This window comes from Thunnus thynnus, chromosome 12 (assembly GCF_963924715.1).
Source record: "Thunnus thynnus chromosome 12, fThuThy2.1, whole genome shotgun sequence".
Lineage (NCBI taxonomy): Eukaryota > Metazoa > Chordata > Actinopteri > Scombriformes > Scombridae > Thunnus > Thunnus thynnus.
Genome location: NC_089528.1, coordinates 14,279,216 through 14,304,115, shown reverse-complemented (window position 1 = coordinate 14,304,115; position 24,900 = coordinate 14,279,216). Strand labels below are relative to the sequence as shown.

Genomic DNA, 24,900 nt, shown 5'->3' with positions numbered 1-24,900 from the left:
GGTCGCAAAGTGTGTTTAATGGCGGCAATTTACAACTAATATTGTCGTATTAACTGTTCATGCGTTATAACTGGTATTCCCTTGCGTGTATTGCTCAACTGCTGTCACTCCTTGTTATGAACTTTTTCTCCACTAAAAGTTGCGTTTGTTTGCAAACAAAGGACAGCCACGTGGAGAACTATAGGCGCTTGGGAAGTGATGTTTCTCATTGAGCAAAAAGCAAGCGCCAACTTTCCATATGAACTTCATTACCCACAATGCATCAGCAACACCAGTTGAGTGGGTGCAGTGGGCTGGATGTTTTTCTTTTTTTTCCCCTGACAAGTATATATGGCTTCTGTGTTTACAGTTAGCTAGTTAGAACCCTTTGTTTTTGTCATCACCCCAAAGTCAAAATGTCCCGGCTGTATAACAGCCTACTTTGTGTCCCATAGCTATTCGAGGTCAGATATTGTAAAGGATACTAATAAACCTTTTTCAGAAAACAGATTTATTTTCCTTAGTACTTTTTGTTTTTTTCCACCGCTTGTAACTGAAGAGGAAGCTTCATCTGGAGACTTCTTCCTAAGGTAACGTTTTTTCCTCTATGACTAAGGATGTTGACAATTCTTATGAGTGTTGAATTTGGAATTGATAACTTGTTTTCCGTTTGAATTTGTCACAGTAATGTTATATTGAGTAAATCAACGACTCTGCTAACGTACATTTTCTTTTTTCTTTTTTTTCTTTTTTTTGAGCGTGTTGTCAACGGCTAACGGTCGGCACGAGACAAGTCTCCTTTGTCTAATAAAGCGAAGCAAACTATTTTCTGCTTTTTCAGTTAACTACATGTTCATATAACGTTATATTAATGCATTTCTACTTGATTAACTGTAATTTCATACTTAAACAAGGAGACGTTGCCAAATTTAAACTCTTATTTTTTGAAATTGCAAAAAAGCTAAATTATATTTGCATTATTTTATATTTAAAGCAACCAATAAGACAATTAAAACATAAAACAATAACATGTATTTTATTTATGCGTTTTTTGTGTGTGTTATTGTACATTATTTTGGGTTTTTTTTGTTTGTTAATTGAATTCCTCCTCATTGTTTCTTCGTCAGTAGAGTAGGCAAAACATGCTTTGGTAAAAATCTTTCATGCGTTAAGACACCTCTGGCTAAACCTGTCCTCCAGTCTCCAGGACCTGAAGGAGGTGCTGCGCGTGAATAGGTTGACTCTTCTGAGGCTGAGCCAGAGTTAAAAATAACCTGAAATAAATTACCTCACTGGAGCAAAGGCTACACCCGCTGCTAGATTTACCAGGGCCAGTGGCCATAGATAAGAGAATTCAATGTTTTGATCAAATGTCTTGAAGACGTTTTGAATTTGCATATCCTAGATATAAACACAGTCTTTGTGGAAATGAACAAAGTATAACTCATGGGGTATCTTTGTTGTGCTATGAGTAGCCCATATTTTTCTGAAAGAGATGTCTTAAGACTACAGGTGTACTTAAAGCACAAAATACGCCTCAAGGTTATCAAAAGCCCTGACTTTACACTTGTTGTTCAAACGATGATTAGCCTATGTAGTGTCTGATAGCATCCCTGCCCCCACTCTCTTTCAAAACAAACCTGACTGACATGTAGGTTGGCTTTCCAACCGTTGCTCAACTTCTCTCCCGCCTGTATCTCTTTCTTCCGAGTTCATTCTGCTGCTGAGCACAACTGTTTAGTGGCATTGATGAGCTAGAGGAAGTGTCACGGAGATTTGTGTGCAGCTCAGATTTCATTCCTTGAAACTAGTTTTACTTAACTCTGATGTAAGACATTTTAGCATTGTCCCATGGGCTTGAAAAAAACGTGTTTGGTACTCACATGTTTTCTACCACTTTTGTACACATGCTTTGTGGCTTTACTCTGTGAGTGCTTTGTTTTTCTGTTCTCAATTTGTACTACAGGGATCCAATTAGGTTGCTATTTATGACTTCATGACCTTTCCAGGCAATCCCCCCCTGCCATATTTGATAGGATGCTACTGATGATATTAGTAAATAATAGGATCTAATATGTTACGGAAGCACATTCTTTGTAATAGCACTACTTTCTCATCATCCTCAGGTCATTGTAAAGTTAAGAGAAGGTCTACATTGAAGGTAGCAGCCATGGTGTTGATTCTGGGCAGACGAATGAACAGAGAGGACTCTGGGATCAGAGACTCACCAGCTGTCAAACGCAAGGTGCAGCCAAACAAACATATATTTTGTTTTTGATATGTTTTATATTTCAAAACATTTGTAATAACTGATGAAAGTTACACATTTTACACATGTTTATACATGTTGTCTCCTAAGGTGTTTGAGGTTGACTCCAAAACCTTAGCCAGCCAGGATGTCTTGGACTTCTGTTCTGGCTCATCCCACTCAGAGGGCATCCTGCAAGTATTCAATGAGTTTCGTGACTGCCGCCTGTTCACTGACGTGGTCATCAGCGTGCAGGGCCGCGAGTTCCCCTGCCATCGTGCTGTGCTCTCTGCCTGCTCTTCCTACTTCAGAGCCATGTTCTGCAATGATCACCGCGAGAGCCGCGAGATGCTGGTGGAGATCAACGGCATCCTGGCTGAGGCGATGGACTCCTTCCTCACCTATGTTTACACCGGCCGCGCTAAGATCACCACTGAGAATGTCCAGTTCCTCTTTGAGACCTCCAGCCTCTTCCAGATCACCACACTGCGTGACGCGTGCGCAAAGTTCCTGGAAGACCAGCTTGACCCTTGCAACTGCCTGGGCATCCAACGCTTCGCCGATGCCCATTCCCTGAAGCAGCTAGCCAGCCGCTGCCGCAGTTACGCCCTGGCCAACTTCTCAGAGGTGGCTCAGCATGAGGAGTTCCTTGACCTACGCAGGGAAGAGCTGGAAGAGTACATCTGCAGTGATGAGCTGTCCGTCGGTAAGGAGGAGGTGGTATTTGAGTCAGTGATGCGATGGGTGTACCACACTGTGGAGCACAGGAAGCCCATGCTGAAGGCCCTGCTGCACCATGTGCGCCTGCCCCTTCTGCACCCCAACTACTTTGTCCAGACAGTGGAGGGGGACCAGCTCATCCAGAATGCTCCAGAGTGCTACCAGCTTCTCCACGAGGCCAGGCGCTACCACGTGCTAGGAAATGAAATGATGTCACCCAGAACCCGTCCACGCAGGTAACTGTAATGTTGGTTTACTGGTTATACCCTCTGTGACGAAGGGGACTGATAATCTATCCAAGATGTTATCTCCAAAAGGAAAGAGATACTTGTTCACCAGTCAGTTTGCCAAGTCACAACATATTTTGCTCACGGAAGTAATATGACTTGTTAGTCTAATTAAAGTCTGACAGTACGTACTGTTCTGCATTCACATGAATTATGAATGACTGTTGTTTCCGCTGTTTTATGCACCAATTATTTTATATTGGCGAAGAAAACATATTTTGTTTGATCTTTTGTCTTAATCTTGTTGTGTACAAACACTTATTCCACAGTGATGACAACAGAGGTCAGAGTGACATAAGAAAACTTGTCTTTTTAAGCATCGAGTCAATTTATGCTTCACATTCACAACATGAGGTTACAACCTACGCATGAACTCGATCTAATGACCTGGCAGTGGTGGTGGTGTTGTTGTTGTTGTTGTTGTATGTGTGCGTATGTGAGAGACAGGGAGTGTTATTGTGCTGAACAGACAAGTGTGTCATTGACTGAGCTTTGTTTTCTAGTCCTATTTTGACATGGAAATGATAATGAAGGAGGGAGGGCATGTTCATACATATACTGGTTGGTTGGAAAAAAAAAAAAGAAAAAATGATGTGATGCAAGAAACGGCAATCAGGAAATGTTGAGTCTTGTTATCATACCAGCAGTGTAACTCACCTTGCTGATGTGTTTGGGTTCTTAATTTCCCCACCTTTTCACTTAATGCCTACATAGTTACCATTATTAATGCCATTATTTCTGATGTTTTTTTGACAAAGGCTTGCACTGAGTGAAACCTTATGAATGAGATACAAAACAGACCATATGGTAGCCTACTGTACAGCAAACAAGAGTGCAGCTGCTCTTCTGAGTTTGATTTGCTGTTAGGGTGAAATAGGGCAGAGCCAGTTGTCAGTTATTTAGGCTGTGACATGACGTGTATTTCAGGTGTATTGTGTCAGTATCCAGGCAGATCTGTTCAGATCAGCAAGCCAAGCAGGCAGTTTGTACCCGCACCGTCAGCTTCGTTTGCCCTGAGGGCCAGATCCTCTCCTGCTCAAAACAGATGCCAGATTCTCCCCGTTCTGTGTCTACAGCAGGGCCTCTGTTCTCTTGGGAAGCCACTAAAATCTCATTTATCACATGTACACACACACACATTGCGTGAACAGACACATAAAGCTGAAGCGCTCCTGGGCTAAAGTGTCTCATAGATGTATACAAGCACGTGAAATGGCCCCAATCTTCCACCTGGATCTGACCTACACTCTATCACATGTCAAGTAAAGAAGAGGGAAATGTGGGTGAAAGTGCAGAAAGTGCCACATTTGCACTGACAGCATTATCCAGAACATACAGTATTAGGAATTCTTTATATGGACAAACTACTAGTAGTGTTTATCTGGCATCAATATTTCAGAATGTTAAAATAAGAAAAGGAGCTGCAATTAGTTCCACTGTAGGAAATGTGGTCATATTCACAGCATGTGTTTTGAGCAGTCAAATAGGAAATCTTTGTGATAATGAAAATTCAGCTTAAGTCTATCTTCAATTGTGTTTTGTTGTATTTTAGATTAATACCTCCTTATCACTTTAAACTGAACTTTACCTTTTAGATAAGTGACGCTATTCCTGTAGAAACCACTACTCTGTCCAAATATAATAAATAGCCCAAATTTCTACCCTCTAATTATAAATCCCTTTTATATTATAAAGTGCTGACCTGTTTATATGTCTTCATGCCATTGTGTATGTCTACAACTACATACAGTATTAGGAATTCTTTATATGGACAAACTACTAGTAGTGTTTATGTGGCATCAATATTTCAGAATGTTAAAATAAGATAAGAAGCTGCAATAAGTTCCACTGTAGGAAATGTGGTGATATTCACAGCATGTGTTTTGAGCAGTCAAATAGGAAATCTTTGTGATAATGAAAATTCAGCTTAAGTCTATCTTCAAGTGTGTGTTGTTGTACTTAAGATTAATACCTCTTTATCACTTTAAACTGAACTTTACCTTTTAGATAAGTGACGCTATTCCTGTAGAAACCACTACTCTGTCCAAATATAATAAATAGCCCAAATTTCTACCCTCTAATTATAAATCCCTTTTATATTATAAAGGGTTGACATGTTTATATGTCTTCATGCCATTGTGTATGTCTACAACTATAAAGTATTTTAATTAGACATCGCGTCTGCAATCTGTACATTCCTGTGTCTTTTCATTTAAAAATAATCGTTGTTTTTTGTTCTTATAATTGCTTCAGTCGTGTTGTTATTCCCCCTCTATCTCTTGTTTTCCTTGTCTCTCTGTCTGGCTGACCTTCCTTGTTTCTGCGCAGGTCGACTGGCTACTCTGAGGTGATTGTGGTGGTTGGGGGTTGTGAGAGGGTGGGAGGCTTCAACCTGCCCTACACTGAATGCTATGATCCAGTAACAGGAGAGTGGAAATCACTGGCCAAACTTCCCGAGTTCACCAAGTCAGAGTATGCTGTCTGCGCCCTCCGTAACGACATTCTGGTGTCAGGTAAGGCAACAACAATTCAATGGTATGGTCCTGATTAACACGTGCAAGCTGCCAAATACAATCTATTAATTGTGGTAGATAATGATTATTATTATCATTAGCCAATCAAGACATATTTTCTAAATGTCACTAAATCTTCCTGTAGCTGGTTAAGTTTCTTTTTCACCACGTAGAAATGGATCAGTGACTCATAATTCATTTCATTTCAGATATCTTGTGAAAATTCAGAATTCAAAATGGCTGGTAACTTTAAAAACCTAAAGTAAATTTCAAACCATGGTCCCAATGCTATTTTACCTTTTTTAAATATCTTTAGTTTTGTACAAAAGTTCAATTTCTCTCACTTATCATTTGATTGTACTCAAAATTATCATACTCCTCCAAAAAATCACATGTACACTCTTAAGGGACATAATCTGTGTCTCTCTTTGCTTGACTTGCCATCTAATCCCCCAGTGGAGTGGCAGGAAAGGCCATAGTGGCTGTTTGCCTGGTGTTATTTTTACAGCCACAGACTGTTGGAGTTGAAGGAAAATATGAGAGCAACATCTGGATGCACTCTCCTTGCTCAGTGCTGGAAGAGGCCTTCATTGGCCAGCTCGGTCTTTTTCTCTCTTCCTATTGCTCAATCATCAGGGTCACCACCTTTCCCACTGGTTTATCGGCTTTCTAGGATGTCCTTTATATGACTATCTAACAGCCCTTTTTAATTTTAGACTGTGTCAATAGGTTGTGGTGTGATTAGCTTAAAATAAACCTAAATATGAGATATTATATCTATCATAGCCTCATGTCAAGTCTGCTGCATTTTTGGAACTTAGCGCTGGGCCAAATGTGGCGTAAGCCTCCTTTGGTGAAAGAAAGACCTAGATTAAAAAAGACATTAGTATTACATCATTCATCTTGACTAGTCAGGATAAAGTTAGTTGCCAAAGTCAAGCACTGATTTGAACATGTGCTGTGTGCAGAATGTTGTTTTGTATGGTTGTTGGATTGGGGGCATTTAGGGTTTTTTTTTTTTTTTGTGAAATTTTTTCCAGGAATATGTATTGCCAGAAGTTCAAATGTGCCTGCTAGGATTATTCATGCTCAAACATGCTTAAATGAGCTGCAAAAAATGACTGGACAAATACAGCAGTTGAAAGAAGATATGGAGAAGAGAAAAAAAAATAAGAAGGAGATATATAGAACAAAAAGAATGTTCTTCCCTTTCAGCGAAGAGTGTGAAGTGTTTATGCTTTTTTTATGCTCTCGCTGTGCCAAGTCCTCACGTGTGCGCTATCAATCTACCCTCAAGCGCTGCCTGGAAAAGTCAACACACCCCTCCCCCCGTCTCTCTGTCTCACACATACATACACACACATTGCTTTATTGCATATTTTCATCCTCATTCACCCATTTTCCTTTTTTTGTTACCCCATCTTTTCTTAACTTTATTTTTCACTTGCACTCTCTCCATGACATTCCCACACCTACTTCCATTCTGTCTGTCTGTCTGTCTGCATTTCTCCCTGGGAACTAGTATAAATACCTTGGTGGGCCTCCAGTCTCCAGCATAGCTGCAGTAAGCTGTGGTCTTAAATAGGATGTGCCTCAAATGGGTGTACAGAACCTCTCAGGTCTTTCTGGGACTTGAGCCACAGCTATCTCACATCTATAGCATTGCAAGCAGCCACTTTTTCAAGTGGGTATGCCTTGAGTACTTGAGGTTACTGTTTGTATGATCTCAATTATAATCCAGTATCACAAGATATATGTGGTTTAGTGTTACAACATGAAACAAATATGCCTCCACTGTAGGAAATTGAATACATTTGGATAATGTGTTATCAGCTAGTGAGCAACAAGACAAGTGTGCTTACCTCATACATTACAGAAGCCTGTATGTCATATTCACAAATGGTCTGACTTCTCTAGTTGCCTCCTTAGACAACAGGATTGATTTAACATGCTGAACTAGATCATTAGCAATAGCAATAAAAGTGCATGTAACCGTAAGCAATGTTAACTCTCAGAAAGCTGTCACACAAATCATATTGGGACCTAATTAAAGTCACTGCCTCTGGTTCTTAAAAACAGTAATTAGCAGCAGAGGGCCTTCCCATCTGAGCTGGTAGGACTTGACCAACTGAATTTTTTAAGTGAGACAAGACTCCGCCCGAGTCTGCAGGTAGTAGTTCTTTTAACTAGCCTTCTAGGTTTACAGGGCTCTCTTTGAAGTGTTACATCCTCTGTCAACTTTTTTCTTTCATGCAAATCTTTTAAAACGGAAGCCTCAAGAGTAGCAGACTGTCTGGCTCTCTCACTATCCAGCAGATAATCCAGCAAATACATGTTGGGACTAACTTCCTTTCCTTGTCTCCTTTTGTCTGTGTACTATGGTGTAAGGTTGCAGCTAACCATTATTTTTATTACTGATTAATCTGTTGATTATTTTCTTGAATAACCGATAAGTCAATTGGTCTTTAAAATGTCATAAAATGGTGAAAAATATCGTTCAATATTTACATTTAAGAAGCTGGAACCAGAAAGTCTTTGTATTTGTTTTCTCAAAAAAATTCTTCTACTACATTGTAATTTAAAATGACTGAACATTAATTAACATTCAAAAAGCAGCTGATTTATTTAATTCGATGACCTTTGAAGGACCTGATTTTTATTGTTAGGATGAAATACAAGCCTAATAGCTCTCCCCACCTGTCTAGGCTGTATGTTAGCTCTCTTACAATACTGAAAATATCCTGCTTTGTTTGCATGTGAATACAGGAGAGGCCTAGGCACCTTTGTTTACACTGGCAGAATTTCTTTATGCCTTTAGCATTGTTCCATGTAACCACCCACATGTCTTTGGAGCAAATACACCCAACAGCAAGTTGCAGACACTGAATTATATAAATATTTAGATTTTAGTATTAAGAGATGTGTCATGTATTACTACATGTCGTTAAGTAAGAAACACCTCTTATCATGAGGGCATCATGTTTCAAAGGGAGAGGTGTGATTTAAAGGCAGTTCTTATTTATTTTCTAAATCTCTATTAACTGATATCACCACCATGTGATCAGGTGTGAAATAACACAGATTGTCACTGACCTTTCTGTCGTGTTTATGTGCTTGAGTCTTATTGGTATTCATGCTACACCCAAGCTCCAAATACATACCTCTCCTGAGCTTTTTCTGGGATAAAAGCCAGAAGATAATTGTCAATCGTACTAATAGAACTACAGTGGTAACCCTTTTGCCACAATATCTCCTAGTTTTTCAAAAGACTCTTAGAAGATACAAACTTTGACTTCTTCAACTTTACTGTTGAGACCATGTTGGGGTCGGTTAACTTAGAAGTCTTCCTTGTGTACACAGTGTATTTTTACAGGATCTGTTTTGATCCTTACCTCAGTCTGTACAGAATCAACAGACAGATGTGTGTGTAAGTGTGTATGTGTGTTTGGTTGCTGTGGCGTGAAGAGGTTATTGAGAGATAAAGGGCAGCTTGTAAAAAATGTGTCTAGGTCGCACTGTAACCTAGTTGAGTGACTGCCATGTGTACAGTTCTTTACAGCGCATGTTTGCCCAGGGACAATAGATGAGGAATTTAATCATATGCAATGGCTCTGTTAGCAGCAAAAGATCCTGATTGTGTATGTGTTCACTTTAAAAGTAGAGATGTCAGATAAGACACATGCAACTCTGCCCCAGTTAGGAGGTAATCATTACTGTGACATAAACACACTATCCAAAGCTAGCTTTTCACCAAGAGCAAATCAGATTTATTTTTAAACCTCTAATTTGTATCAGATCAGATAGTTGTTGTAATAGTGATCTGGGTTATTCAGTGCTAAATTTACTTATGGGTTCTTCTACTCAAACTGAAAACAAAATAGTTTTAACTATTGACAACATCTGAAATATTTAACTTTTGGTGTTTTTAGGTGGTCGTATCAACAGCAGGGACGTGTGGATGTATAACTCTCAACTTAACCTGTGGATCAGAGTGGCTTCTCTTAACAAAGGCCGCTGGAGACACAAGATGGGCGTCCTACTGGGCAAGGTAAGGAGAGACCTCAAGCCGGGTTTATGCTTCTGCATCAGGGTGGATAACGACCTCACCAGAGATGCCTCTGATGGAGAAATTTATTTATAGTTCAGTGTCAGATTTTACCACTTGACAGCACCATCGCAACACTAGATAGTTGTGTCACACATTATCGGGCCCTCTCGTATACCCCAAAGTAAGCATGTCAATATTTCTCCTTTACTTTATGATATGGAGTGACTATGGAGCCATGATCGTAGCGAACAAAAGTTTTGCATAAGTTTCTCTACCATGTAGGAGAAATCACAAGTTGCCTAATCTGGCCGGTTATAGTTCAGATAGTCTCCACAAAGTATCTTATGGTCAGCATAGCCCTAACACATAATGTTTTTTTTAAAGATGTACACATCAGCTTTGGTTTAACCTACAGTGTGGCCACGGAGGCTACAAGTGTAGCAACAGAGCTACAACGTAACTCTCCCACACACAAGTATAAATCCAGCACGTACACCTCTTCGCAGTAAAATGTAAGGTATGCTTGTAGAAATGTCAGTCAGGGGTGCTTCAGAGAATTAGGATGGCAATGCAGTGCATAATCATTTTCTTTATTACCTGCTGCTACCCAACGTGGACATTTTTGCAGTGAAGAATGAGGAATCGCCTGCAGGAAATATAGTGGAATGTTCCATGGAGCTTTTTTACTACTTTTGATTCATATCTCTCACAGTCATATGTCTCATCTCACTGCTACACATACTGTTTTAAGGGCTCAGACTACAGGAGTATTGGGCCGATTTATCCCCGATTCATAATAAATTAATAAATTCATAATTTCAAACATATTTGATATTTAGGACCACAATAGCCATTGAGAGAGACAAGGCTACAAGGTGCTGCTAATGGTGTTGCCAAGCAACGGTAAACATTCTAGCCCTTGACGCTAACGTTAGCTAACACACTACTGTTGACAATTACTAAAAACAGAGTTAAAATCTTACCTCCAGTTCTCGCTGAAGAACAGACAACCCGTGTTGAACGCGTCTCCCCAACCATTTTTTCATCCAGACTCGTTTAGCCTTCTGCTTTTGTTTTTTCTCACTGCAAAGCATTACTAAAGCGAGTTATTGCACCATGTCAGTCTCCATTTTGTTTACATCTGCTTCCCCATAAGATCACATAAGATGGCGCATTGCTCCCTCTGGCATGATAATCTTAATAATATCCTGTAGTGTGTTATGCGCCAATATTTTCAAATCTTATAGTGTGTGCATGTTTGAGATTAGAGTGAAGAACATCTGTGAAATTTCTCCTTATGTGTCTGATGCAACCCGATTTCAAAATCGATTAGGATTTTAAAACTCCATAGTCTCAGTCAGCTTTATCTACAGGCTTGAAAGAATTTGTTTTTAAACACACCAAAGGTTTTGCATAATAGCAATGATTGATATTGAGTATCCAGTCTTAAACTTGAGTAACTCATCTGTGGCAGAAAAGCTACACTAAAGAATTCCAGTCACATTTGCCTATAACCTGCTGTCTGCTCATCAGTGATCGTCTAAGTTGGTATATGAGAGCACCATGTGACAAGGAGCAACGTTTTTTATGCGTGTGACTCATCCGTTTGTTGCCCTGGGGTTTGTAAACAACTGGTGCCAGCTCACACCCTGGATGCATAGGAGCTCAGTTCAGCTGAGAGCAGGATGTTTGCCTTTATTTAAAACTGACATAGTGGAACAGTGCAGGTGATTCCCCCATTACTTACCCCACACATAGTATTTAACATTTTCATATCCTTTTCCTTCATATGTCAGATGAATGTCATCTGAGCTCCATATATACAATATATAATCTCATTTGCAGATCTGTGATCTTTGATCTAACATGGTGCGTTACATTAATGCAACTTGCATTATTATTATTAGTAGTAGTAATATTATCATTAATACTGCATATACTGTTTACTCCTGGTCAATATTTTATACATGCCATCTCATTCTCTTCCATTCAATATTTAGAATTTAAACCTGTAGCAGCTTTTCTCACTTAGAATATATTTTACATATTTTTTATCATAAATTCTTTTCATTTTTATATTATTTAGGATTCATTTTTGCATATTTTTGACTGTTCTGCACCACAGTAGCAAGGCAAATTCCTTGTATGCGCAAACCTACTTGGCAATAAAGCTGATTCTGATTTTGATATATACAATATGTGAAGTGCCACATTAAAACCAAAGGACTGACACCAGTCTGGTGATGAAATTTGAGTAAATTTTATATCTACACGTGACCTTATTACTAATCCTTGATCTCTGCTTCTACTCTTGAGCTGTACTATTTACAGTCTGTAGTAGAGGGCCAGGTGGACATTCTTGTTTAAGGGCATTGGGAGTTTAATGGATCTGTGCCAGTACCTCACACTTCCAAGTTCAATCAGGCCGTATCATGCTTCGTGTGTCTCCACTCTGCTGGGTTTGCATACATAGTCATAACACAGCACACTTAAATGTTTATAGTACAAGGCTGTTCACTACACCTATGAAACAGATTAAATAACTATATTCCTAACCTGCAAAATGATTTTAACTGCATGTGTTTTGAAATGTTCTTGAAACTAGATAGTCAAGTCCATCTTTACATAGCTTTTACGTTTGTAACATTTGTGGCAGTGAAGACCATGATAATGCAAAACAAATGTTGACCACTGGTAATACGATGACATGTGTAACTCATGAACTGTGTCTGAACTGTAATTATCTAATTAGTGCTGCGAAAAGAAGAACAGCCATTGATTGTCTTGGTTGAAGCATGCAGCGCATAAACAGAGATGACTCAAGCTAACACACAAGTATCATCATGTGTTGTGTGTGCTTTAGTCATCATGTGTGCAAGTGCACATACTTGTATACAACATGGATATACAAGTACACTTGGAAAGCTTTGGGCTGAAACAGGACTTTATTTACATAGTCAGAAAAGGCACGACTCAGGAGGAGCTGCAGGAACTGTGAAAACGTCTTTTTTATTTTATGGAGGTCTCTTTGTAGCCAATCTGTATCGGATTTTTTATGCTAACCAGCACTCAAAATGCAACAACACCCAAAATACTTAGCCTTGCCTCAAAAGCAACAAATACAGTCATGCGTGCATAGAGTCAAATTACACACTGCTTCTCCACAATAGTGAGGTAATCCGCTGGACAGTCACACTGTGGCTATAAAAGTCAATTATTAACTCCATCTTGAGACATGTATCAAGGTATGGTGAAAACAACTTGGACTAATATGGTTGACATTTAACTTCACTCCATTTTACAGTTGCAGAACATTGCAAGTTTAAACTTCTCCTAAATCTGTAGATAACTTAACACTATCATGCAAAAAATATTTGATGCTAAAATAAGATATAAGCATAGCAGAAATTTTTGTTGAGAACCACAAACATGCCTGCAACTTAGTTTAAACTGGCTGCACACAATGTACATGCAGCAGTGACAAATATTTCGTGCCTACACAGTATATACACACACACAAACACACACGCTTTATGCCCTCTCTTGAAAAACGCATTCCTTGAGGATGTTAAATCCCAGAAGAGGCTCTTGTCTCCAACCACTTCCTGTATCTGTCACACATATGTAGTTTTGTCCTTCTCTTCTCATATTTTCTTCTTTCTGTCTTTCTCTTTATCAAACTACTAAGGGTTGAGAGTCAAATGGTTTTATCCTTTTAAATGTCTTTAGTTAATTACTAGCCATTCTCCTGAACATGTATACATGCTTGTTATACAGGCTTGTGGAGATAAATTACATCCTCTCTCTGAGGGAAAACTTTTTTTTTTTTGTAAATTGTCTTAGCTTGTATTGTCTTATCTCTTGCGCTTATTTGTTGTCATTTTCCCACAGAATTCTGCTCTTCGCTGCAGCATTTATCCCATTTAATTTCCTCATATCTTTTTACAGAGTTTCCAATGAAAGCATTTCATGTTGTTTTCATTCCAGATTATGTCTGTCTTCTTATCTAAAAAATGTACAATATGTGTCTCTTTAGGATGTATATCAGTGTTGTAATTTTTCCCAGAATTCAGTTCCTTCTTCTTGAGTTTGCACCCAGTAATTTCCTCATTCAGTCTGTAATTTCCCCTTCTGATGTACAGCACCGATGCTCCAGTTGTGTGTGAGGGTGTAAACAAGCCTGTATAACGAGCACGTACGCATGTTCAGGCTTCTGTGCAAGACCTCTATGCTGGCTCCAGCTAACGCACTGTTCAGACTATTTGCATATTTGGCAAGCAACTCAAATATGTTCTCACTTGCACACATAAGCACACTTACATTTGTCTTACTATACTTGTCCAGACCCTCCATTTACTACATTCATTCACTTATTCCTAGCTGTAACCGTTAAAACTTCTAAAGATGGTTGTCACATGTAGAGTACAAGAAAATACAAACACTTCTGTGTCCTGCATTCTGGGATGGCCTGTTGTACTGGTCTTGTTTCCATAGAGTATAAGCAAAAATAGGTCACCATTTGTTTTCCTCCCAGTGTTATGTCTGCACTTGGTGACGGCTGTTCTCATCTATCATAATGTCTCGCTCTTCATTTCTCTCTATCTTTTTTTGTCTCCCTTACAATCTCTCTCTCTGTATGTTGTTAGTCTCTCTGTTTCTCTCGCAGTTACCACTTCTCACTTCTCTGCACGTTTAGGAAACTGTTAATCATTCATGGTCATAAAGTAAGCCGTGAACGTTCTTTTTCAGTGGCTAGAGAGTTTGTCCGCAGAGAGCCATGAATCATGTTCGGCTTGGTGTTTAAGTGATAGCCACATGCCTCAAGTGGGTATGGAGTATGTGCTACCATCATCAAGCTAATGTGGAATGTGCCAATATTGATATACTAACTCTTTCATGGTGTGTTGAAACCGTGTGGGGTGTTTTATTGAGTGAGTGCAGAGTGCTGAGGGCGAAAAGAAAGGAGTAATCCAATCCCCCCCCCCATCCCCCACCCCCTTCAAACAAGCTAGTGTCTGGATATCCTCACTAGAAGGTTAAAGGGTCTGTTCACCTCAAATACAGAAAGGCACAGTATTTCATTTACCTTTTTGTCCTTCTCTGAGTATGTCAACACATTTCGCTGTGGTTATTTTCTGGTAGAAAGTAAGTTTCAGTGGAAACTGTTTACAGTGATTTCTATGGAAGATCCAGAGTAACCAGGACATTGTTTCTGGAGAGACAATGCTTTTAGCACCACAATCCATTCATCCCCATTGTATTGGGGAAGAGGCAGAAATCTCACAGGTTGAGCAATTGGGATAAATGACTAATGTGTTTTGTAATATGAGTGAATCAGCGCTTTCAAGATCCCCTCCAGACATGTATTAAGACATACAAAAACACTGCCTAGGACAATAATGTGTGTCTGATATGGTTTTTCCACAAAAAAAGTATAATTACCACTTTAAAATCCTTTAAATGACATCGATGGACATGCACCTCCCGACCATCAGGAACCGATCATACCACAAACCTCCATCCGCACCCTCAGATCTGCCAGCAGCTTGCTCCTCCGGGCCCCCAGTACTAAGCTCCGCACCATGGAGGATCAAGCCTTGTGCTCTGCTGCACCACACTTGTGGAACAGCCTTCCTAACCATCTGAGGGCAGCACAGACCCTAGACTCTTTTAAAAAAAAAGGCCTAAAAACCTTTCTATTCAGGAAGGTTTTTTTTAAATCATAATTGTTATTACTATTTTCTTTATGATGTGTGTTCTATGTTATTAATATTGCAGCACTTTGAGTTTCACAATGAATGAAAAGTGCAGTACAAATTAAATGTAGTATTATCTACTAATTCCTGAATCTTTGAATACAGAAATATATTTAATTTCAGTCATTTCAGCAGACGTTTAACTGCAGGACACAAGATGTCTCCTACTTCACTGTAAAGTTCATTCTCAGTGTTTGTGCACAGGAGGCTTCAAGTTTCCACATGACACTCTGTAAGTTGAATATTGGACCAGGAATGACTTCAGAACTAGTTGTGATGTCACAAATCCTGCTCCTAGGCCCACCCCTTACAATTGCATTTTCAGTGAGCACAGAGAAACTTTCCACCTTCAGCGGATGAATGTGAAATAGCCTTTTAGTGTCAAACTCTGCACACACATCATTCCGCACAGTGAAGATCAAACATCCAACTGAAGGAACAAAAAGAAAAAACATATTTTTGATTGGAAGGGGACTTAAATAACAGTACAAAAGAAAATCTTTTTAAACGTGCTCATTTTGGGCTTGATTAACTTTATCTCTCAATGCCACATAGCCTTCTTATCTCTCTTTTGTTTTCTCTCTTTAATGTGTGGCAACAAACAACCCACATTTAACATTCATTATCAGCTGTATCAACAACATGGAGTATTAAAATAAACAATTTTCATCTGGTCTACGTGACCATAGTCTCATTTTTTTGAATTGCAGTGGGGCAACTGTGCACCACCGAATGTGGGCAAAACTGGCGTGTGGTTGTCATCGTAGAAACACTACTTAGCAAACACCACCTGAATTGTTAAAGAAATTTGCATTTATTTCTGTGAATGCATTTATGGAGTTTGCTTGTTTTTTTTCTTTCTCTGTTTCAAACTTTTCAGTTGGAAAAGGCGGTAGTGCTATCAACTAGGTTAGGTGCTGAATGCAAATATCCATGTGCCCCATTCACTTCCCTCTTTCTGTTCCCCCTTTTACTCTCCATCTCTCTTTGTATCTTTGTTTCTGTCCCTCTCTCTTTGCTGTACTTGTTTATGCTCCAGATATTGTGGAGAGACAGGAAGAGCCTGAAGGTTTTCTATTGCATAAGACCAGCCTGTCGATGTTGTTATGTTCATATTCAGTGTATGTCCGACACGTGATCTCCCTCCAGAGAATCTTATTGAGGAAATAGAAATTTACCACAAATCTCGACCTTTAACCTACTTTTTTTTTTTTTTAACCCTATTTCATTTAAAAGCATTTTTCTGCCATACTTTGCGCCAAGCTTCTACTGTTTGATTATTTTGACATTCTTTGCTCTACAGGAGGGCAGTATGTGTAATCACAAGGCACTTGTTAGAGTGCATATCTTATGTCAACAAGAATAACTCTCCAGCTTGTAATGCTCCAGATCTCAGAAAGGTTTGTTTGTTTGTTGTTGGTGGTTCAAAATTGATTAACCAGAAAATGGCATGTGGTAGCGTTTTATCAGCCACCTCAAAAATCTAAGTTGCTACAAACTAAAAAACCAAACAAACAAACATCTTAGATCTACAAAATGTGACCAACTCACGCTATGGCCAAGGGGTAACTTCCACAGAATTTCACCAAACCTGTTTGCAGGGTTGTGAGATATCTTGCTAAAAACTGAACAAAAAACAGATGGGAATGAAAACATGATATTCATACAACTTTATTCACAGAGGTAACTACAGTCACACACAGCAAATATCCTTCATAATGTTTTGAAATGTAAATTATAATAGGAATGAAGATATTATGATGACACCACATGGCAACACAAATTCACAACATGATGTTCATCTGAAAGACCTCATTTGGAGCTTGAATCTTAAAATGACACTATCATAGCAGGCCATAAAGTCACTGTAAACCACCAAGACACAAGATTCAAGGTATTTTTATGTTCTTCCTGACAGTTGAACATATTCGAAAGCAATGTTGAACTCCAAGGTTAGCAAATGCAGTGGTGCCTGCAGAGATTCAGAGCAGTGTTTACGCATATTAGAGCAGTGAGGGCAGGGATAATGGTGCTTGCTCTGAGCAAAACGTCATCCTTCTTCTGTACCTGATAGACTGGTTCTCTTTCTTCTGACGTAGAAGCTATTATTCATATTTGTGAGTAAGCTTGAATACAAACATCTTTCTTAGAGAGATTATGACTGTGTTTGTGTTTCTGTGTGCATAGTGTACTGCATGTATAAAAGTTAACACAACTCATAATGCACTTCTATCTTGCTCTGTGTGAAAAGCATTTATAACTCCTCTAATCCAAATATGTTTGTGTGTCTGTCCTCAGGTCTATGCTGTAGGTGGCTATGATGGACAGAGCCGCCTGAGCAGTGTGGAGTGTTATGACTCCTTCTCAAACCGCTGGACAGAGGTGGCTCCAATGAAAGAGGCAGTCAGCTCTCCAGCTGTAGCCAGCTGTGCCGGCAAGCTCTTTGTCATAGGAGGAGGGCCAGACGACGACACTTGTTCAGACAAGGTGGGAAACAGATGTGTGCTTCATTCAACCACACACTTAAGCACATAGTGATGACAGCTGAGGTGCTTTTTTGTCTCAAAAATCCTGTTTTCAGTGATTATACCTTTAAAGGTACAAAGGATGTGCAAACGATCATTTTTCTCAAGGTAGACTTGTCAGTGGGTTGTCTGAACTCAACTTGTTGGTGTCAAGAAATACATATGCAAAATGTTATGTAGTTCACAGACTCTGCATGAATATATATGAGATAAATAAATGATGGAACATTTATAGAGCATATTTATGGCACATTTTGCAGGTAACTGCAGACAACAAAAATTTTTAGCCTCTGAAAGGAAACTGGTGTGATACAGAACAGAAACTGCATCTTTTCCTGTTTAACATCACTGATTGGCAGTTTGTTTGTCGCAATAACATTTATATCATGGCTGTCTGGTTGATCCTGATTAAGCTATTTTTACTGCATTAATTGTATACTGATCATTATCTATGTGCCAAAATTTTTTAATTGTCCAGTAATTCATGTTTAATTTCACATCAGAGAGTCAGTGATAGAAACGCATTTACTTAATGAGATGACAATGATGTGATGTGACATGCTGCTGATGGAAACAGGGAATGGTACAAGAAGACCTAACCATTTTTCAGATGGAAATACAAAGACTTAGCTTACTTACTTAATTACTTAATTACTTACTTAGCTTACTTACTTAATTACTTACCAGTAATGCTGCAAGACCAGCATGTTAGAGGGACTGTTGGGTAACAATAATTAAAAGGAATTTAAGGAGGGAATAGTTTGTTATCTGTCACGCTAAGATGTGCCAGCGGTGCCACTGTATAATAGTTTGTTTAGATAATCCCAGACGTCAAGAGATGACATGCTACCCTGGAATAGTTTCGTTATGTTTCGATAGACTGTTGTGCTGCTGGTGGTAAACAGGAAAACAATGGCATTCACAGGAATACAAACGTCAGCAGAAACATTTTTCCTTCTCCATGGAATAGTTGGCGTATTTGTTTATGTCTGTGCAAGGTTGATGCTGGCTCCAGTTCTGTCGAGCAACTTATCTCTGGAGTCTACTAACAGGGTAATTTACATTGATCCCAAAGGTCCTCATCTGATCGTGTGAAATCATACGGGTGTGCTGTTCACGTTAGTAGTAGTTAGAGACAACATTGTTTGAAAGGAGGCTATTTTAAAGTGCAATTGGAGAATGAGGCACAAGTTAACACACACAATAGTCAGTCAAACCACAGAATAAGCTACACGTATTTCTTTTTTTTCTATTCAACTATTTTCTCCTATATGGTATATAAAAAAAAAGAGTTATTTTTCTTTCTTTTCCCCTCAGTCAAACACAACTAATTACTTGTAACTGTATGTCACAGGTCCAGTGCTATGATCCAGAGACAGACTCTTGGTTACTACGGGCCAACATCCCCATCGCCAAGCGCTGTATCACAGCAGTGTCCCTCAACAACCTGATATATGTGTGTGGGGGTCTCACCAAGTCCATATTCTGCTATGACCCCGCAGAGGATTACTGGATGCATGTGGTACAAACCTTTAACAAACAGGTAAGAAAGTAAATGCAAATACTGATCACTCGAGGAACTACAGCTGCAAGAACGTTGAATTTGTTTACTCCGAAGCTGCTGTCTCTAATTTCTGTCTGTTTCTCCCTGCAGGAGAGCTGTGGCATGTCAGTGTGTAACGGTAAGATCTTCATCCTTGGTGGCAGAGGGGAAAATGGCGAAGCGACAGACACCATCCTGTGTTACGACCCGTCAACAGGCATCATCACAGGAGTGGCAGCCATGCCGCGGCCTATCTCTTACCATGGCTGTGTAACCATCCACCGTTACAATGACAAGTACCACAGGCTGTGACCATAAACCAACACAGACAGACAGACACACACACACTCATATGAGTGCGCACACTAAAGAACTTAAACTCTTTGAAACTTGGGCTATTCAAGTTCACCCCATGCCCAGCACAAACACAATCACACACTTCTTTCGAGCAGGTATATAGTTGAGCTGATTTATTTTCTCACAGCATCATGTAGCAATAGTCATTGTGATGCTGTGAATATGTAGTTATTGTGTGCCATAGTTATAGTTCTTCTGAGGAAGTTCTCAGTAGTTGATAACCCTAATAAAATGGAGTCAGATGGCAGATGTGCCTTGCATTATTAGTAACGGCACAAGGTTGGGAAGTAATGGATCATCAGAAAACCCCTTATATATGATAGAAAAAACTGATTATGAGAATGGTCGTGGTTTATATTGTAAGAATGAATCAATCAGGTTGCAAATATTTGTGGTAAACATGGGCAATTAGTTGTTGAATTACCAAAAAATATTTTAAAGAAAATATGAGTGTAAATTGTAATAACATCAGGCAAAGAAAATGGTTAATGCTGACTGTAGAGGATGATGATCCTCTTGAACACTGAATTCAAGTTTCTATATGACAATTAGTTGTTTGCTTTCCTAACTCTATGTTTTAGTTTTCTGTAACACTACTTTCACACTAACTGAAAAGCTTATAATTACAAGCAGGTGATCAATAATTGATCTACATTTTGAAAGTGCCACTTCCCAACACTTGTGCTTTTATCACTGTGCAAAGTAACATCACCCTGAGATGTAGGTCACTGATGAGCTATCACGATCACACCTTGTGCTAAAGAACAAAAACAAAACCTTGAGGCAAAAATTGACAAGTTCCATACAGAGCCAAGAGTAATCTGCCAGCAGAAGAAACATTATATGAATTTATTACCTGATTAAAATGTGGCGAACAGTCTGCAAGCTGCTCTGCCACAGTATCAGTAGTCATAAAAAATAGTCACTCTCACTCGTTGATAGAGAGTAGGGTTGAGAGAAGAGATAAAGAGCAGAGGCTGAGTCAACATATTGGAACATATCCACTGTTAGCTTTTCTCTCTTGTTTCCTTTTTTCCCCCTCACATCCCTCCACTTATCACCTAGCTGCACTTCCCATGTGTGTTTCCATTTCCAGCTGTTCTAGCTGTTTCATCACCTCACATTTTCTGATCCACATCGATATCTCCTCCACAGCTTTATTTTAATCCATTATTATTAATATTATTACACACATTACTGATATTTTCTTTTTTAACATTTTTTAAGTTATACTTTTTCTTTATTTTTTTTTATGATGTTTGTGTTATTGTATTATACATGCAGTAGCTTTAGCTAAGTGTGTGTGTTTCATATCAATGTTAGTTCATTGGTGTAGCTGGGCTTGTGGGTGGTTTTGTAGATTTGAGAAGCCTTTGTAGATCAAACTCGAAGACTGCTCTGAGTAAGTGGTGTGCATGTACAGTATGTATGTATGTTTGTATGTGACTTTTACGATGGATGAGTTGGAGCGATGGAGGTTTCTCAATGAGTTCTAGTGTAAGCGTTGCACGACTGCGCCCTGTTAACAGAACCGTTCACCAACGCTGGCACCTCTCACCTGTACACTTACATGTAAAGATGTAACTCGGGGTAACCATAGATACCTCCAGGTGTGTGTGTGTGTGTGTACGTGTGTTTTACTAGTCAGCTAAGGTGGTGTGTGTAGCGGTGCTATACCTCACACAGGGAGGGGAGGGGGGAGGGGGGGATTGAGAACTCTGAATGACAAGAGTTTTGGATGGCTCATGGTCAGTAAAAGTCACCTTTTATTACAATAGGTGTTGATAGACTAGAGATATTGCTGTGAATATAACTTTATGTTTTTGTTTTCTTTGTTTAACCTGTATTTAAATGTATATCTTTCTTGGTTGCATATTGTTTTTTTTTCTGTAACTGAGAGCCCCAATTGTGCACTTTGACAGAATCCTGTTAAATGTAGAATTATATGACGATGATTTCCTTTTTTTTTTTTTTACTGTATCAGTAAATGTTCTTTGCTTTCATGTGACGTATGGAAGAGATAGTAAATGGGCCTGTCAGCTCCTCCTGTTGGCCGCAGCCTGCTATGGTTGTGATATACCAACAAAAACAACAAATACCACTACAAGAGAGCAATGTTTAGAGTGAGTCACCTTTCCATTTTAGGGTGAAAAATAGGAGTTTGTATGTTTAACCATCTAATCACGTGCAACTTGACATCATAATTACAGAACAGAAGGTGCTTCCGTCTGTCAGTTACAATAACAAAGACAGGCAGGGGTATTTCGGCTTAAACCATCCTCCAGGCGTTTTCTTAGAAGCATGAGTTTAGTGTGAGGTCTTCAACAGTAACACCGGTTAAACAGAAAACACCCCCAGGCCCACCTACACTCCTTTACAGAATAACTCAGGAGGCCAACAAGGGGAGGCTGATGGGCAATAAAGTGGTAACTTTACAACACAGAGGGAGTTAGATAAATAGTGAGAGAGAGAATCTGAGTGTGTGTGCGTCTGTGATTTCACTGAGTATTTACTCAAAATGGGACACAAATACTGTCCTGTTATGTTGATTTTTAACTATGTAGAGGTTTTCATACATTGTTTGCTTTAAGATTATTCATTGTTTTTGTGTCTGTTGATGTTTATGTTTATTTTTCTTGTTGTGGTGAGTTGTGGGACTGTGTGTGATATTGTGACTTCCACATGTAAATGGCATGCCCTGAGTTAAATTCCCAAGAGTTGATAGATGGATTTTAATAGGAATGCAGGTATAAGCCAAAGTGGATTTGATTTAATCCCAAAGGTGACTTTGTGGGAAATATGTCCATAGGTAAATTGTGCATGTAAAACGGGTGGGTGGGGGGGCTTTATTAAAGAATGTTGCCCTATGTGCCTTAATAAAAGAATAAACCAGCAGGGGAGTTAAATTGGATCATTTTGATATCAACTTTTATTATCGTATGTATGATGTGATATTTTAACACCACTTTCTCCTCAGATGCTCTTTGTCTAACTGCGAGAGAGCTTTGTGTTGTTTTTTTTTTTTGTAAACTGCAGTATGTTGAGTTGTAATGGTTGACTTGTGTAAGAGAAACATCAATAAAGTTTTTCTTTATGTACCAAATTTTGTGTACTGTCTGGTCTCATCACAAAAAAAGGTTTAAGAGTGGAATAATGTAAAAAATATTTATAGGTATTAGTAGAGTTTAGGGGACAGACTACAGTTTTTTAATTGCACGAGGAAATTGTATCAAGTTTTAACTGTTTATTTATAGATGTACAGTACCAGTTGAGAAAGTGTGTCCAAACTTTTGACCAGTACTGTGTGTATTTTTTGTCTGTTATTTTGTGATTCATTTTACACTTCTCTAAAATGCATTATTATCCCTTTTAAACCAAACATTGCGTTTTCACTCAATGAGGAGAGAAATAAATGATTTAAGATTAAAAACAGCTGTGGCACTGGGTGTAATAGATGAGCATGTTGGTCTTCACACCATAAATATGTGGAGAATTTAACAGTGATTTATGCTAGCTACATGATTATATGGCCAAGATTGAACCCATTACTGTTGCCACCACCACATAACACAGATTTTTAGTTAACCACCAACACCAAGAGATACAATATAAGGTCTAATTAAAATTGCTGCAATCTGCTCCATATAGCTCGTTGAACCTCCTCTTTCATCAATCATGTTGATGATGCTTTGATTAGCTGCTGTGTTGAATAGTATTATATAAAACAAGCCACATTATCTGACACTACCATTGAACTTGTGCTGTAACGAACATTCACACGGTCTTTTTGTCTTGTACTATATTATGGTTTTGGTTTTGTCAAAACCACCAACAATTTTACAGATATCAAATGGGCACAATGTCAATTCATTCAATTCATGTCAATACATAAATTAATCTTGCCCATAAGGCATTTGGCCCTTGCAGCATATGCTGTTCTTTTTTTTCACACCTGCCAGCTTGTGGCCTTGTGAAGGTTGGTTTACTCTGCTCTCAAAAGATTTAACTTTACATGTCAAACTGGCCTACTTTTGAATAATATAGCTATGTTGAGATGTACACTGACAAACATCAGACAAGGGACACTGTAGTGAAATATCTCTTTTAATGTTTTATCAATGTAAAAACAAAGTATACACTTTAAAACCTGGCTGGAATGAAGATGAAGCTAAACTCTTTGTTTGAGCTTAAGAAAGTACCAAATATGCTCTCTGCATCAGTACAATGATTGGGTTACTGATTTCTAAGATGTTGCAAAGTAATTATTATGTATCCTTTTGGAAAATGTTCAGAATAATAAAGTCAGTTTACAGTTCTGAGTGGCTCTGATGAAATTTCTGGAAAATTTACTATTAATTGTTTAATTGTGTACATAACAAAAAGTCAACTGCTGTTAATGTGGACTCCATTTAGGGCAGCTAGTGAAGCCTGATGAAGTGCGGAGCTATACAAAACCTAGATAAAGGTAAGGCATGAGAGACTGATCACATTCCTGATTATCTAAAATGTTCTAATCAGAAACTTGTTCCCTGTCTTCTCTCATGCTGGCTTTAGTTCGTGGCATACTATCTGACTCTATGATTGACATGTTGTTAGTGCATGTCATAAAAGATAATACTTTCAGGTCTTCAAACATGCAATAGCTACTTTTCATCTCAAAGTAACTGAGAACAGGTTCAACAGGTTCAAATTATTTATCTTCACAGATGACAATAATGTGTTCTTTAAAGCAAGCATATGCATTGCAAAAAAGGAAATTCAAGAAAGTTATAGTATCTTATTTTAGGATGCTTAAACTTTTTTTTCTTATCAAAGACAAATACTCCTGTCAAGCACCTTATGCACTATAGGTTATTAGACTTGTTTCAAGGTCTTAATTTGTCTTAGTAAGTTATTCAGTCTATTTGTGAGCTAGAACTGGAAG

The 24,900-nt window shown here is 38.7% G+C and overlaps 1 protein-coding gene across 1 annotated transcript; it reads left to right on the top strand.

The window, feature by feature from the left end:
• Positions 1 to 284: 284 nt before the first annotated feature.
• klhl24a (kelch-like family member 24a) lies at positions 285 to 23,079 on the top strand. Its single transcript, XM_067605692.1, has 8 exons — positions 285 to 569; positions 2,106 to 2,224; positions 2,339 to 3,183; positions 5,563 to 5,747; positions 9,677 to 9,795; positions 17,850 to 18,038; positions 19,431 to 19,619; positions 19,731 to 23,079. The coding sequence occupies exons 2-8, from the start codon at positions 2,150 to 2,152 to the stop codon at positions 19,929 to 19,931; spliced, it is 1,803 nt and encodes a 600-aa protein (XP_067461793.1). The 5' UTR covers positions 285 to 569; positions 2,106 to 2,149; the 3' UTR covers positions 19,932 to 23,079.
• Positions 23,080 to 24,900: the final 1,821 nt, after the last annotated feature.